At 49.3% G+C, this 16,794-nt stretch overlaps 1 protein-coding gene across 1 annotated transcript in view; it reads left to right on the top strand.

The window, feature by feature from the left end:
• CACNA1H (calcium voltage-gated channel subunit alpha1 H) overlaps positions 1–16,794 on the top strand; it is a 206,842-nt gene that overhangs the window by 26,627 nt on the left and 163,421 nt on the right. The window contains exon 4 of the mRNA XM_054042758.1: positions 516–675. Within this exon, the coding sequence (XP_053898733.1) occupies positions 516–675 (160 nt within the window). The remainder of the gene's footprint in view (positions 1–515; positions 676–16,794) is intronic.

Raw genomic sequence — 16,794 nt, 5'->3', positions numbered from 1 at the left:
ATTGAATAACACTGAGTTCCTGAGTCGGGAGGGGGAACTCCCAGCCTGTAAGATGCAGCTTCAGTGGAGATGAGCCTTGGCAGCCCAGATTTTTAAAACTTTAAGTCTTGATTCACCCACACCCAGAGCATGCTGGGAAGCCGCCTCGCAAGCATCCAATTCCGTGATTCATATGCAGTCCCGAGATGTAGAGTCTGTCTTTTATCCTACTCTCCTCATTTCCGTTGACTTCACCGACACGTGCAGGGAGTGCCCCTTCCCCGCCCTGAAGTACTGATCTTGGACTTGGGTCCATCTTCCATTGAAAAGGGAATACACTGCAGAAGATAACTTCACTTTGTTTGCCACCGTACACACTTAGAAGCTGCGAGCTTGCTTCTGAAGCTGCAGGAGGGATGAGAAAGCTTCTCTAAATGTGTGGAGCTCATCATAACACCTGCTCCTGTGTCTAGCTGTGTCCTGCTCGAAGGGCTCGCAAAGGGCTCACATAACCTGTTTTCTCCTTCTCCCCACAGGTATGCGAATACTCGTTACCCTGCTGTTAGATACTCTGCCTATGTTAGGCAACGTCCTTCTCTTGTGCTTCTTCGTCTTTTTCATCTTTGGGATTGTCGGCGTGCAGCTCTGGGCAGGGCTGCTCAGAAACAGGTGTTTCGTAGACAGCAACTTTGCAATGTAAGTACAGCGGGAAACTCACTGTCTCGTCTTTTCTCTCTCCGGCTACAGGAGAAACGTGTCTATGTATCTAGCTAGCAGGGTTAGCATACGTTGTGGCTTCCATACCAATATCTCCTCCTTTGCCTTGCCCCAGGCAGGAAAAGGAAGGTTGCCCCATTAGGAATAGGTGTGGCTAGCCGAACTGAACTGAACCGGTCCATTTGTTCAGTTCTCCTCCCAGGATTTAGCCCTGTGTCTGTTCCTCAGGTGCTGTAAACTGGCGTTGTGTCAACTAGAGCAGTGCTTCTCAAAGCCGGTCCGCCGCCTGTTCAGGGAAAGCCCCTGGCAGTCCAGGCCGGTTTGTTTACCTGCCGCATCCACAGGTTCAGCCGATCGTGGCTCCCACTGGCCGCGGTTCACTGCTCCAGGCCAATGGGGGCTGCAGGAAGCGGCACAGGCCGAGGGATGTGATGGCCGCCCTTCCCGCAGACCCCATTGGCCCGGAGCAGCGAACCGCAGCCAGTGGGAACCGCGATCGGCCGAACCTGCGGACGCAGCAGGTAAACAAACTGGCCCGGCCCGCCAGGAGCTTTCCCTGAACAAGTGGCAGCCCGACTTTGAGAAGCACTGAACTAGAGCAGGGCAAAAAAATTTCAACAACAGATTTTTTTTTTTCATTGAAAATGCATTTTTCATTGCTCTGAAACTATTTGCAAAACTTGGGTTGAATTCAACCAATAGTTTTGCCCAGGAACAAAACGATTTTTATTTTTTTTCAAAAAACCTCAGAACATTTTGTTTTGACCATTGTAAATGTCTCATTTTGACTTTTATGGTTCACAATGGCATTTTGAATTCACATTTGACTATTTTTAAAAAAAAAAGGGTGGAAGAGACCCCAAAATAGCAAATCGAAATGAAAGTCAAAACAAAATTGATAGTTGTCTGAAACTTTTTGGTTGACTCTAAATGAATCAAAAAACCATTAGATTTCTGTCTGAGCTGACCCAAAATATTTGGATCCATTAGCAGTGAATTTTTTTCGAGATTTTTGATTCAATGAAAAAATTGGTTTTGGTTCAAATCGAACTGGATTTTTTCCCTTGGTTTTTCAGATTGGTCCCAAACAATGTCAATATGAGTGCTACCAATAGCAATATTATTAACCTCAAGCACTGAAAAATCATGAGTCACCCCCCCACCCCAAATCATGAAATTGGCCTAAAAAAATCACGAGATTTAAAATAATAATTATACATTTGGGATTTTTTTTTTTAATATTTGCCTTCTGGTTTCTGTACCTTTAGAGTTCACGTTTCCAAACTTTTTTTTTTACAAGCACAGGAGACAGGCTCTTACATTTTATTTTAATGAAAGCTGAGATTCACCACTCCGGGAGCTGAAGATTTAAGATAAACATCAAATCGTGCGAGACTCCAGAGTTGGCAACACTGCAATAGCAAATGCAGAAATGTCAGAGGGGTGTGTTTGTGTACGTGTGTGTGTTCTGAAACATGTGTTGCAGTTTATTCCTGGTGGGAAGTGCTGGTTACCCTGCTAGGCTGTCTGACTCTGAATCACATAGGGCCATTTTCCCTGTAAAGCATGTGATGACGATGTGTCTTCTGTTTCTTTAATACTCCGTCAGGAATCCAGCCAGGAAGGGCTGGACCCAGAAGGATCTAGGTAGCAGTTCTGCAGTGAAAGAGAGGCATAGTAGTTTGAAGGATAAAACTATTCTCCTTTTTCTTTCATCTAGCTCATTGTTCAGTGCTAGATGAAAGCTACTTCTGAGATGCTTTACCATTGTCACATGACAATGTCATCTATAGCATCACAGGTTCCTTCCGCCTCACTGGTTCCCCAAGTTTCTCTCCTGATCGGAGCAATTAAGCTTTAGCCTGAAATGTGCTTGTGTAGGGTGCTTGTTCGGCATCCTGATTGCCTCTAGGATGCTAGCACTTGTTCTGGTGGGTTGGCGTCAAGAATATCCCAAACACAAACTAAAGAAACCCAGTCAATTCCTTGAAAATGATAATTGCAGGTATCATTCCCAATATGTGACACATTCCTCCTTGACTCCTGCCAGGAGTTGTGCTGCATGTAGGTCATTTTCCCTAGATGGGCAATAAAGCCTCCGTTTTGTCCTATGTGTCCTGGATGACACAATAATTTCAGTCTTCTGAATGAACCCATTCTTTGGACAGATACCTTGACTATTAAACGCACTTTGGTAAACTCCACTAATTTTTAGCCCCTTCTCCCCCAGAATGAGTAAGCCATTGTGCTCCATGAGGAAAGAGAGGGGGAGGGGAAGTGCAGATTGTTGGGATAGGGCCTCCCAAAACAAGCCTCTGTGTTGCCCCAAAACACGAAAGCTAGAGGTGATTCCAGTCAGGCCTTAATCACATATTATCATATTTTACTAAAGGGCTCAGAAGATGCTTTAATGCGAATACACAGGCACCCTGGGATGAGTATCTGCTCAGGCACTGGTAGCATTCTGGGTAGTTTTGGAGAATGCCCTGGTGGAACCCTATGAATAGACCAAAATCGGACCCTGCTCTCTTCACAGAGAGAGTGCAAAAGCAATTCGCTGTGGGATTAGCTCTGTGGAAAATATACATTTTCTGTGCTGTACCAGTAGATCTGTTATAGAATGTGTTTGCAAATGCATGTTTCACGCGGTGTAAAAAGTGGACACCATGCACTGTAGTGCAAGGAGGGTGAGGTTGGCAGCCAGGAACCCGAGAGCTCCCCTCTCAGTTTTGGCAATGACAGTGCAGTTTTGGGGTAGGTCACTTAGCTTTTCTGTGCCTCCGTCTGCCTGTCTGTAACATGAGAATAATGTTCTGCAAAGCTCCCTTACAGCCACACGGTTTGTTGGTGCTTGCGCAATGCTATGAACACATAGAGTGTCATTTTATAAGGCAGTAGAGAGAGCAGGGGCACCGGAACAGCTATGCCCTTCCACTTTTTCCAGCCATATGGGCGAGCGACGGGGGTAGCGGGTGGAGAGGAGTGAGTGGGGGTGGGGGGGAAGAGGCGGGGGGGACATGGAAGAGGCGGCGTGGGAGCGGGGCCTCGGGGGGGGCGTGGAAGAGGCAGCGCGGGAGCGGGTCCTCGGGGGGGGCGTGGAAGAGGCGGCGCAGGAGTGGAGCCTCCGGGGGGGCGTGGAAGAGGCGGTGCGGGAGCGGGGCTTGGGCTGGGGGGAACGGTTCGGTCACCTCTGGCCCCACTCCACTTTTCGGGCGCTTCCACCGCTCCTGATAGACATCCTATTGCCACATGCAAAGGGGGCTTCGTTCTTATAATTAGTTAAAATAAGAGACATGGCACGGCATGTATTGGGCATGTTTGGATGTGTCACTTGTGTCAGGGACATAGGAATAGCGTCAGGGTTGTGGAGCACATGAGGTCCCTCTGCCACCTTTGACACCACTTGTGACTAAGAAGCACTGGAGAATCGCAGGGTGGAAGAGCCCAGCCTGACGCTAGGCTCAGTCACGGAACGGCAGTGGGGAGAAACACATCTGCGGGCCCTACGGTACTTAACAAAGGGAAGAGAGATGGATGTTCGAGGATCAGATCTTTCTGGGCGGATCAAAATCTCTCACCGTAAATGGATTTAACTTTGATCTAAGGCTTTTTTCCCCCGCTCTCTGTGCAGCAACATGTCAGGGGAAAAAGTGAGAGTTTGAATGCCGTCGAAATCCATGTTGTCTTAGAGCTGGAATAGCTGGTGTTTTCATGCAAGTAGCTGTCTCCTATTCAAAGAAAGGAGAACACCGATGAGAAACCAGGAAGGCCTAGAAAGAAGGGGAAATCTGGCCGGGGCGGGGGAGAGACATGGAGAGAACTGTTGGGAAAAAGTCAAAAATCAGGGTGTTGGGAATAGAGAGCAGGAGCCCCTAAGAGAACAAAACTGTCCCTTGCTAAGACGAGTAAATGGGAGCAGCAGTGATTATAAAGGGAGCTCAGAATATGAGTGCTGTGTCTGAGAGCCAGGATCTCCCCCGGCCACTCAGGTCAATGCCACTGCTCCTCTTATAAGTGGTGCATATCGCAGCTGGTATCTTGAAATATGGCTCTACAAATGCAGTTGCTTGTTTCCAAAGCTATTCAGCGTATCAAAGGGAAAACGCTGAGCCTCTAGACCTAGGCCTGAACCAACCACCCCGAAATTTGGGGCATTCAGGATCTGGATTTGAATCTGAGCGTTACGGATTGAGCCCATATTCATGTCATGTATGTCCTAGCACCCACCTTAACAGCCACACCAACCGCGATCCAGACTGAATGCATGAAGATTTCTGGAAACTCCCAGATGAATATGAACTATGGTTTGGATTCATAATGAAAATCCTGTAGAAAAATCTCACTTCCGAGATCGCTAAAGATGGACGTTGACCACACAGCAGCGAGGAAGTGCCTGAGTTCAGCCTGCATGTGCAACTTTAACTCTGTCCCCTTATGTGTATGGATTATAACACCCCCCTAATTACCGCATCATATCCTATTTGTGACTGCCTAGTATTCACAGCACGTGTCGCATCTTACCCAGTGTGCAGAGACCATCCCTCAGTTCTGATGCAGGACTCCTGGGGCCTATCTCACTCTGATTCGGTGACTACCTTGTTGCGTGATCTTGGACAAGTCACTTTACATCTCTGGGCCTCTGTTAATTATATAAAACGGACATTGCAACATTTATTCAACTGGCCAGCGATGCTGAGAGACATGATGCTAGGAAGCCTTTTTAGAACCTCAAATAAAAACTATTATGCGTGTTCAGATCTCTCTGTAGCTATCAGCTGCCCTCTGAGTCTGAGATGTCACTTTCCCCCTCCTACGTCTTATTGCTCTGATACCGATGACTCAAGGTTCTCTCGCCAGTGCCAATCAAAGACCGCGCAGCGTACTTCGGGACTTTCCATCAGTCATAAGATAATCACACAGTTGTCATTTAAAAGCTCACGAAGCTGTGTTAACACTGCGCTCTGAGAGGTTGCATTTCCATTTTACAGTGGGCAAGCACAGTATGAGTGCAGTGTTTTGGGCGCCTGGAGCAGAGCACCGTAATTGACATAGGCGGGTCTCTCTAATCTCTTTGACCGGTTTGCGGCCCCGTAGTCAAAATTATGTATGGGGGGGTTTTTTTGTTTTTTTTTTTGCTGAAAAGTGGAGCCTTTAAAAATTAACCACACGGGGATCACTTGCTAAGTACAAAAACTAACCAGCACAGAGGAACAGGCTGTTACATAACATCCATTAGCCACATCAAAGGCACTGCAGGCTTTTCTAATCAAGGGCTCAATCCTTATCGTTAAGAGCTAAATTGGGTTCCCTGTGTCACCGGACTTGGTGCCGAGGGAGGGAGTCCTCGGCTCCAGGCATGGCAGCACTTCTGTGGCTACTACTGTAGTCCCCACTTTTCCTACACGCCTGGTCTACAGGGAACAGTAGCAGGTGGATCCAAGTTGCTGCGGATCAACTTTCCCATGTCTGCCACCTAAAAATCCAGTTGCTTAGGGATGTACAGGGAGTCACTAGCAGCTAGGCTCCGGAAGACTTGGGGGGTGCAAATGCACTGGATTTGATTCTGCTGTTAGTTACACTGGAGTAATAGTATAAGGCCTTGCACCTGTTCCATTGTGTCTGGAGCCCTCTGCAGCCCTGAAGGAAGGGACGGGGCTCGTATATTTCCCCTTATGTCCAAATGTTACAACAGAACTCCCACTTTGACTCTTGTTCTCTATGGAGTGAGAGATCACTCCTAAAACTGCATTTGGTTTGTGTAAAATAGCCCCACTCACCACCACCACCCCAAAGCTTGGCCCCAAACTGGGAGTGAATAATTTCTGAGGCTTGATCAAAATTTGTACCTTATCATCTGTCTTTGTCATTCCCCTGAGTCTGCGCTTCTGGGTGCCAGGAAAACATTCACAGAGGCAGACGCAGTGAAATCCCACAGGAAGGGATGTTTCTGGGCGATTTTTGACTTGGCTGCAAATCTCAGAAGAAAGCTTGTTCTTCCAAGAATCCAGTGCAGCTTTTCAGTCCCAAAGAATCCAATCCAGCATCTGTTAAGATTCATGGCAGCACCCACATTAACTTCAGTGGGAGCAGGGTCAAGACCAACAGTTCTGAAATCATCTTCCGGATTTTTGAGAGCATAGAAGAATGGAATAGAACCCCCAAACCCTGCTAGACAGAGAACAAATCCCAGTGGAAATATTCATTGTGGTCACCCTGCTGATGGAATAATTGTCCCCTCGGGCATCCTGAAAGGCTCTTGGAGGGCTAGATTCTGCTCTCATTTTTACAAACACCACCCCATGTATTTCAGCACGGCCCCAATAACTTCAGTGCCACCCGTGCTACTGTGGTAGACATTGGCATAAGTGCAGTATTCAGTGCCACCCCACTGAATAGCAGAAACAAATGTGGTGGCTCACACAGGCTTGTGACAGAGGAAGTTCCTACATCATTGAAGTAAATAGTGCTGCATGGGTGAAACCGAGGGGAGAATTTGGCCCATTTGCTTTAATGCCCTTGGTAGGTTTTTCCCCTTGCTGCTGTGAACTAGATGTGTCTGGCCCTCAGTCATGCCTTTCAGCTCCAGGGAGAGCAGTCAAAAGGAAGAAAAAACCCTTATGCATTGGACATAGGATTAAAATTAAGCCATGGCTTTAAACAGAGGCAAAGAGAATAGACGTCTGTACTGAAAGAGGAATGAGATTCTGGTCATTTAGTGTTGTTTGCCAAACATTCCATGTCCCTAATGCCCATTGTTGTTCTCCTCAGCCTAAGATAATGGTTGCTAGACCTTTGACTGCCCTTTGGGCAGGAGGACACACCACAGCTTTCCTCCCATCTGGGCCTGCTGCTGGAGGCCAAGACAAAAGAGACGGGCATGAACTTTTCCCATTCCGTTTAGCTGCCAGAGGGGGACAACAGTCCAGAATAAGAGAAGGGGGCAGGTGGGGCTTGGGTAGTCGGCAAAGACTAGAATCCTGTTTCTGATTTCCCGAGCACCCCTGTAAATTGGGAGTGACTCCCGTGCAATCACAGAGCCCGATTCTCTGCAACCCTGCTATCATTACACCAGTGCGATGTAAAATGCTACCCAATGAGAATGATGGTATTTTAAACCCACTTTGCTCTGGTCTAAATGACTATACGAGGGGCAGGGAAGAATCAGACCCATGACATTTAACTGGAGTAACCAGTCTAAGTGAGATCTGGCCCTTTGACTACAGTTTCTAGTTAATTTCCTCCCTTTGAGGTCTTCATTGCCAGAACGTTGCTTTGTCATTGGCAGAAGATGTCTGGACAGTTTGAATTTCTACAAGAAACTTCAGCGATTACTGTACCTAGGAGGCCAAGGTCAGAGATTCTTACACAGGTCAGACTCACCAAGACTGTTTTCCTGAGGAGAAGTAGAATCAAAATAGCATGGGGGACAAAGGTGTACCCTGAACACCAGCTCCATAGTGATCTCCCCACTCCCAAATGAGTTCCATGTGGTGGGAGGGAGCTGAGCAGCGGGGGACCTTCCCCTGAGGTGTCATACCCAGGGCTTCTTGTGTGGTGTGTCAGATCTGGCATCACTGCGATAAGCACCCGAAGGAGAGAGTGTGTGTGTGTGTGTGTGTGTGTCAGCAACAAGTTCAACCCAGCAGCCTATCCAGGTGCTTGCCCCTGCCACCCATCAATCCAGAATGAACCTTTAACTCTAGAAAGAAAAATAATCCAGGTCACCTCCGGCTTGCCCAGGCTGCTGGCGGGCTGTTCCTCGCGTGCCATTATTCGTAAGAGCATTTTTCTCCTCCTTAGAGCCTTTGAAGAAATTCGTCGAAAGAGCTGTGATGTGTCGTATTTAGCTCACGCTGCCGGACAGGTAGAACACGAGCACTTCAGTCTTAATTAACTCCGGAGCCGCTCCACGCCGCAGTGCCTTTGGCTAGTTGGCTTTTTCAAAGCATTGAAGTAGGTAGAGGGCATTGCAGACAGCTCTGTGGGTTTGTGTGAAAGGTGCTTGTGAGTGTAGTTTAACCAGCCCTTCTGGCTTTCCTTAAGCCAGTGGATTTGTCAGTCTGATTTCCCCTGGAGAGAAATTTCCTCTTGAAAGGCCCAATCCCGCGACGTGCCGAGTGCTCTCAACTCCCCCTGGCTTCATGGGACATCCAGGGCACTCAGTGCTTATCGTGAGCTCCAAAGGCTGTAGATGAAGATAAACTACTGCCTTCCTTCCTGGAGGATAGTTCCTCTGAGCCGGCACTGAGGCGTGCTTGCACGGCAGTGGGCGGGGAGTTTGGACTGCCACTGCCTGTGTTAGAACTGGACAGCGTTGTTAATCCTCCATCTCCACGAGACATACAACTGCAGCACGCACGACAGACAGACAGGCCAGCTGGCAGAGAAAGAGGTGCTAATCCACTCTTCATTTCTGGTGCGTTTGTCCTCCCAGCCCAGGGGTCTAGTGCTGAGTGGATTCACAGCCATTAGCAAGTTATGCAAAGGATGTCTAGTTGCAAATAACAATATAACCAGCTGGCCTGTCCCTGCCTGAACAAGGTAGGCGGTTTCAGATGAGTAGCTTCCATTTGGTGCATGGATCTCACCGGCGCTTTACCATTGGATGATGGTTTTGCTTTGCATTATTTTTTTACCCATTTGGAATCGCTGACAGGCCACTCGGTACAACTGGACACCAAGAAAGGATCTTAATTTTGCTACATTGCTACCATGACATGGGATTTTTTCTTATGGCCACTACAGTAAACGTAGAGAGTAGCCATTGCTCAGTGAGCAGCCACAGGGCCGGCTTTTTGTAATGGGATGGGAAGGGGGGAAAGTGGAGTCTCAATTTTGTGGTCTCCTTAGCAGCACAGACCCAAAGGAGCAGCACTGGTTACTCAGAGCCAGCAAAGACTCTCTGTAGAAATCAGGCCTGGCGTAAGTGGACACAACGCTGTGGATGCCCATTGGCTGCGTTTGGCCCTCTGTGGAGGATGTTCATTTTTTTAAAAGTGATTTTAGTGCAGGTGCAAAATTGAGCAAAAGAGGCAGGAAAAAACAGGCCTGATAATGTAAGAATGAAGCCAAACTTCCCTCCAAACCTCACACGCAAACCTTTTTTCCACTTCAAAAATCATTAGTTAACCGGGCTTCCCCCAGAAGCCTCCCGCCAACACGCTGACCAGATCTGACCCTAGCTAGCTTGTTAGATCACCGCCCAAGGTGGTACAGCTGCGGACAACATTTATCCTCTAGCAGAAATGTCTGGCATGGTGCCCATCTCTCTGCCCTCACCAACCTTTGGTTTCACTAGCCATATTTACCATCCTTCTGCCCAGTTTTAATGTACAGGGGGAGTGTATCAAATCAAGAGGTTAAATATAACCCAGGAGGGAGAAAGGGTGCAATGGAAAAGATTGATTTGGGAAGACAAACATGTATTAACTGACTTGCAGCTGGGAGGACAGATAGCTACAAACGCATGTGTGCCATAGAGCATTGCACTGTGTCTGATTACACTGGACTGGGATGGACAGTTTTCATAATAACCAGGGTGGAAGATTAGGGGGTTGGCATCACACGCATGCATCGGTCACACCTGCCTGGATCGCTCTTGAATCCTTGGTCCATGCTCAGTGATTATGGCATGTGTTTCTGTCCGCACATTTAAACAGGAAACAACCGCCAGCAAGTGGGCTTTGGCATCCATCAGCTGCTAATTGTCCAGTCATCAATCCAGCTGGTCTCTCCCCCTTTGAAAATCCAGCTCTGCTCTGGGTGGAATCGTAATTACAATTACCCAGGAGAGACGGAGCCCTGACCCGACCCCGCAGCCATTAGCAACCAGTGTGCTCCTGGTTCCAGAGTTGGGGAAGGAGGTTGCGTGTGGGCCACTGAAGGTAATGAGTCTCTGCTTAGTTTGACATCTGTCTGGCTCATTACAGTGGTTCATCTACTGCACTCCTGCTTGGGCTGGTTTTCCTGGGTGAGCAATTAGAGGCTGCGTTGAAAGGCATGTCATCTGAAATGCCACGAATGGATCAAAACAGATTCTGGTCAAAATTGCCTTCTTTTTTTTTAAGCTGGTGCCCAGAGAGGGTAAGTGTCTTGTTCCAAGGACACAGTCAGCAGAACTGGCAACTGAACTCAAATCTTCCAGGTCCCCTGCCAACGCCTAAGCCACAAGACCATCCTTCTTCTCATGGTGGCTCTCCCTGCAGCACTACGCACACCTATGGACTGAGCTCACCTGCTAGGATCCAAGATGCAGGTTTCCAACTCCCCATCACTCCGTGGGATTTTATGTTTCTCCTCTGCTTAGTAGTTTTAACTCCAGAGGAGGACAGATGAGGAATAACACACTGCCTGGACCTCACTGGGTGGAACTATCTTGCTTAGCCCAAGCCACTTTTGTTCTGTTTGCTGCTATATTCTTGTCAGCAAACCCAGGAGTTGAAGCATGTGGGGCTCAAATGCCCTTTTCTTCGCCTGGTTAAGACCAAAGGCTGCTGTAATTCCAGGAACTCTCTGGATAACCAGGGCTGCAAGATGAGAGAGCACCTAATGGCAGAAACGTCTCTCCTGCCGACGTGGGAACATGTAGATTTTCCTTACAGGTTCGAAGGCCTTTGCAAAACAGTACTTGCCCTGTAACTGAACTCAGGAGTCCGGGGTAACAAGGATGAGCTTGTTAACTACCGAGGAAAACTAGGCAGTTGCTAGGCGTCCCCATGGTTTGTTACTGTCAGAGGCAGTGCTAGCCCATTGGGGGCCCTAAGCAGAAATATTTTGGGGGCCCCTCTACACACAACACATAATAGACAGCAAATAGAGGGACCCATTGAGCTGCTCAGGGCCCTAAGGAATTGCTTAGTCTGCTGATGCCTTGCGCCGGAGCTGATTACTGTTGCGCTTTCTAACACCGTCAAGCAGCTGAGGGTATCTTCCTGCAGCCCCAGAGTGAGACCAGGGGGATAAAGTCTCTTTATTAGATATATAACAAGCTGGCTCCTACGGACTCTGACCATGCAGACCATGGGTGTCTGCATCGGGTGAGAGACTCGTTCCAATGGGAGGCGCTCTGGTGATAGCACAGGACTGATTTTAAAGAGACATTACCAGACTGTACTACAGTTACCTTGCTGCAAAGTCAGCCAATGCACAGCACAATGCAAAGTGGGAAAGGTTTGGGGGTGGGCTCTGTGTTAGCCACGCCCAGATGACACAAACCACAGGTTGCTGAGTCTCATTTGCAAGACTCCGGCGGTAGACGCTGCAAGTTGCGGTCTCCCTTGGACGGCGGAGGGTGCTGAGTCACTGCTAGTGGGTTTCAGACGTGTGGCTCTAGGGCATTTATGGTCTTTCATACCTATGGGCTGGAAGAGGAAAAGCCGTCCCCTCCAGCACAGCGCTTGGAAACGCTGCTTTGCATCGCGTTGTCAGAGGGAACATTTGGGCCAGAAATGTCGCGGTCTCAAACAGTAAATGAGACCGGCAGGAGGCAGGGGAGCTCCGGTCTATTTCCATGCAGTAGCTGGAACTGCTGTTACATCGGGTTTGGTTTTTCTCCATACGCTGCATCTAAAAGGTCACGGCCAGGAAGTCAAATGGAATTTACGGAGCAGTAGCCGGAGCTCCTTGGAACGCAGCGCGCTGCATGCTGAGCCACCAGACAGGGAACGTGCAGCCATCAATAACAGATTTACTAGGGTCGCATGTGGATGCCGCTTCCCAGGGTGAGCGTATCGTGCGAAGAGTGCTGACTAGTAAGAAAGTGAGGCCAAAATGGGGCTCTTCATGTCGCCCTCAGCTGCTGCTGCTCCCAGACCTCCCTCTGTGTCGTGCAGAGAGGCCCTACGATTGCTCCCTCAGGCCTGAGAGCCATGGCTGGCTTAGTCAGCCCCCGCAGCCTTTGTTCTGCGATGGCGCTGCAGATTCAGCATGCATCCCCCCACGCCGAACGGCCTTTTGCTTGACAAAGTGACTCTCCGACTTGCTCTGCCCTAGCATAAGCGTGAGCAGTTCCTAGTGCGTTCACTGGGGGTTGGACCCATTTGTGCTAGAGCTGCGTTTAAATCCAGTGTTTTGCAGGAACAAGCCAGCCGCTGCCCCAGCTGTGCCGTGACCGCGCTGAGACCGCCAGTGTGTTTCACCCAGAGCCTCTGAGGCAATGCCTCTCACTCCCTATCAGTCTGGGCTCCGACCAGCCAGCGACTGACTGACACAGCCCATTAGCAACCCCCCGAGCTGTCTGTCTTCTCTCTCCCCCGGTCACCACTTCCTGTATTACAGTCATTCTCTCCCTGGTTATTTTGTAGCCTAACGGGCTGCTGAAAATCAAACTCTCTGAGAAGGCCGCGTTGAAGAGACAATTGGCACAGGATGTAACACGCCCACACGGCTTTCACCCACACGCAGCCTCCAGCATATGTCAGGTGCATTCCTGTGCCTTTTGTTCCTCTAAGGCCCAACTGCAGACAGTGGGGATGTCTGCTGATTATGTTCCAAGCAAACTTTCTTCTGGTGTGTGGGGTTTTGGTTTTTTTTTAACTCTTCCTTCTTCCCTTCCCCTCCCCCAAATCTTTCAGCTACCTCCATGCGCTCTGCTCTCTCTCTCTCTCCCCTGAAAACCTCCACACACTTATACACGTGTGCCTCGGCACATTTTAATCCTTCACAAGAATCTCCCTCTCTCAGTGTGACGACATAGCATTCAGTCGCATAACAAGAACAGCAGGAATACAGCACTCGGACTGTTCTTCAGCCTGGTTTTGGATGGAAATTTCCCTCGGAACAAAAGAGGCTTGTGGGTGGGCAGGAGGAATTCAGGCAGGCTGGGAAGATGCAATAGTTTAATGTGCCGTCTCTGTCTCTTCAACTCAAGATGCAGACGCTCTGTATAGTGTGGCACGTCCTGTGGGCCGGATATGGGGCCCAGTGTGAGGCCCTGAGACAGGGCACGGAGAGCTCGCCTTGGCCTTGGCAAATAAGGAGTTAATAGCAATCCGCATTCACTCCGGCTCTCCAGTGAAGGGGCCATAAAACCAGCTGCTTCAAGAACAGGAAGGGAGAGACTGGGGTGGGGGAAGACTGATATCTCACCTTGGGGGTGATGGCTATACCCTTCCCTTGAGCCGGGAAACAGGGTTTTATCTTGATGCATTGGGCCCGAGCTGGAAGGAGAGGGAGATCCTCAGCCGCTGTGAGTCGTCCTAGCTCCATGGTGGAGCTGTTCTAAGGTTATCCCTGGAAAAAAGGGATCTGAACGGCTGAGTTTGTGTGTTTGCTATTTCTCCACGGAAAAGGCGAATTATACAGGACGAAGAAAAACCAGAGTTTTGCGCTGAATGGTTTCACCGGTGTACAGGCCCGGTAAATCTCTACCAAACGCAATAGGCAGCTGGATTTTCAGAGGTGCTGAGCCTTTGTACCCCCATTTGACTTCAGCTAGTGTTGCATCTGCCTGTGTCATCCTGAAACAAATCCGATAAGGGAGAGATCCCTGCCCCCACGCTTCTGTCTAGTTCCAGGTCCTGGATTCCATATAAATAAGATGTCATTTATTTCCCCTGGGCCTCTTCAGCTCAGAGAAGCAGACTCCCGTTTTTTATTGCGGTTTTGGTAGCAATTTCCCAGCTTGGTTTACTGATGCTTCTCTCAAAAAAGTCCTGGGTGGATGAATAAGGCAAACTGCACAGGAGCCATTGGGTTTAGCTGGGACTTCCCACGTGCTTGCTTCCTTGAGTTTTAACCGCTAAACCGTGCAGTCTCCGACAAGATTATGGCTGGTGCAGGCTCAGAGATTTGGTGAGTGGATCGCCCCTGTCTTGAAGCAATCATTTAATTGCAGGGATGAATGTTAGGGGCGCATCTTCCTACACACCCCTAAACCGGGCTTTAGATCTAACTGCTGAGCCTCAGTTTCCACACCTGTACAATGGGGATAACACTACTGTCTGCCGTTTAAAGAGCTTTGAGAACTACTGAGGAAAAGTGCCAGAGAAGAGCTAGCTATTTTTTGTTATTTTATAACAGGAAAATCTATTCTTTCTCCACTCCTGCCCCCAGATAATCTCACATTATTGCTTGCTTAGCTAATGGCTCCACTAGGCCCCTGAAATCTGGAATCCTGAGGAGATGGAGCTGAACATTGTGGTTCTGCTTCTCTAGTTGCAATATGCTCGTTACCTCAGGCCTCCATCTTAGAAGCTTTGCTGTGACTTCCCCTGCACGTAAGGATTCCATAAGTAAATATACCCAGAGTTGCTGAAAACCTCACAGATGTGTGTTCTCAGTTGCCCTCTGGTCCGATTTTGTTATTTAAGATGTTCCCACCAGTCCTTCCCTTCCACACCCAAAGATCGGTCTGGCCGGCAAGGACTTTCGTGCTGGAGGTGGCAGATGGACGGACATTACTCACAGAGCTAGCAGGGTTGTGGAAGGAGTCAAAAGCAGAACGCCACTTTCCAAGCAACAATAGCAGCAGTAGAGCAGAAAAATCATAGAATCCCGTCTAGAGCAGGGTGACCCGTGGGTGGCTGCGTGGGAAATGACATGTAACTAGCTCAGTTCGCCATTAAATAGCAAATTATTCATTTGACTCGCTCCATTTCCCAATCCGTGGAGTTGATTGGATGTTGGTTTGAGAAGTGTTTCAATTACCAGGGGGGCAGAGGAGATGAACTTCACAGTGAATGATGTTCACAGCAACTCCTACCATCAACGCTGCCCTACGAAGTTTGTGCTGGAACACAGTTACTGAGTGCCGTAACTTTTTAGAAGGACTTAGGTGAAGGCTTAAAGTGATAGGTTAAAAGTAAAGCGGTATGGCCGTATTTACGGGATTTAATTAAATTCTCATTAGCGAGTACCTAGAAGTTCACTATGCACTTCACAGAAACAAGGACTCGGCCCCTGCCCTGAATGTGGGGACTGGTCTTGCTTTGAGCCGCAGGTTGGACTAGATGACCTCCTGAGGTCCCTTCCAACCCTGATCATCTATGATTCTATGAAAGTTAAATCTAAGTTCTATCTGAGCCCTATGGCTTTTTTCCTTATCTACTGATTGGTTTTATTTAATTATTACATTGCACCTTAGATGTGCATGGTGCTGTACAGAGCAGATCGCGTGTCTGCACTAGCACTTGTCACGCTAAACCTTTTTTATCCCACTGCGGTGTTTACCGGTGGTAAAGTCTCTGTGCTTGCTCTACACTAGCATAGGGTTACCATACGTCCGGATTTTCCCGGACATGTCCGGCTTTTTGGGCTCCAAATCCCCGTCCGGGGGGAAATCCCAAAAAGCCGGACATGTCCGGGAAAATCGGGACATGCGGGGCTGGGCTGAGGGCCGGCAGTGCCGGGGCGGCCGGGGGGTGCTGAGCGGCCAGGGGTGCTTGGCCGGGGGCCGGGTCAGGGGCCAGGGGGTGCTGAGCGGGCCGGGGATGCTCGGCCGGGGGCCTGGGGGCCGGGCCGGGGACCGGCAGTGCTGGGCGGGCCAGGGGTGCTCGGCCAGGGGCCGGGCCCGGGGCCGGCACCCCAGGGCCCGAGCCGACCCAGGCTGGAGACGCCGGGGCCAGACTGGGCCATGCCTCCTCCCCCCACATCCCCCTTACCTGCTTCAGGCTTCCCGCGAATCAAATGTTTGCGGGAAGCAGGGGAGGGGGCGGAGTTGGGGCGGAAACTTTGGGGAAGGGGCGGAGTTGGGGCGTGGGCGGGGCTGGGGGCGGGGCCTGGGCTCCGTGGAGTGTCCTCCTTTTGGAGGCTCAAAATATGGTAACCCTACACTAGCACTTCAACATTACTGGTACTAGTGGATCTGCGCCAGTGCTAGGCAAACAGTGTGAAAAGTCCAAGGCTCTGACACTCCATTGCTTTGCCCCAGAAATTACAGGTGTAAGTAAAGATTAGTGAAAAGGCACACACCAGCCATGCAGCAATTAAAGCTCCCAGTTATCTTAGCCTTCCAGAACCATAAACTGAATCCCAGACTAATTAAATCAGATTGGAGATAAGCATACAGCCTTTGGTAATGTGCTTTTGGTTTTTTTTAAATTCTGCAACAACAGAAAGAGTTTGAGATGGCTGATTCACTCCTTGTTAATGCTCGGCTTG

Source organism: Malaclemys terrapin, chromosome 10 (assembly GCF_027887155.1).
Source record: "Malaclemys terrapin pileata isolate rMalTer1 chromosome 10, rMalTer1.hap1, whole genome shotgun sequence".
NCBI classification, from domain to species: Eukaryota; Metazoa; Chordata; order Testudines; family Emydidae; genus Malaclemys; species Malaclemys terrapin.
Note: the sequence above shows the minus strand (reverse complement) of the source record. Positions and strands in the feature narration are given on the sequence as shown.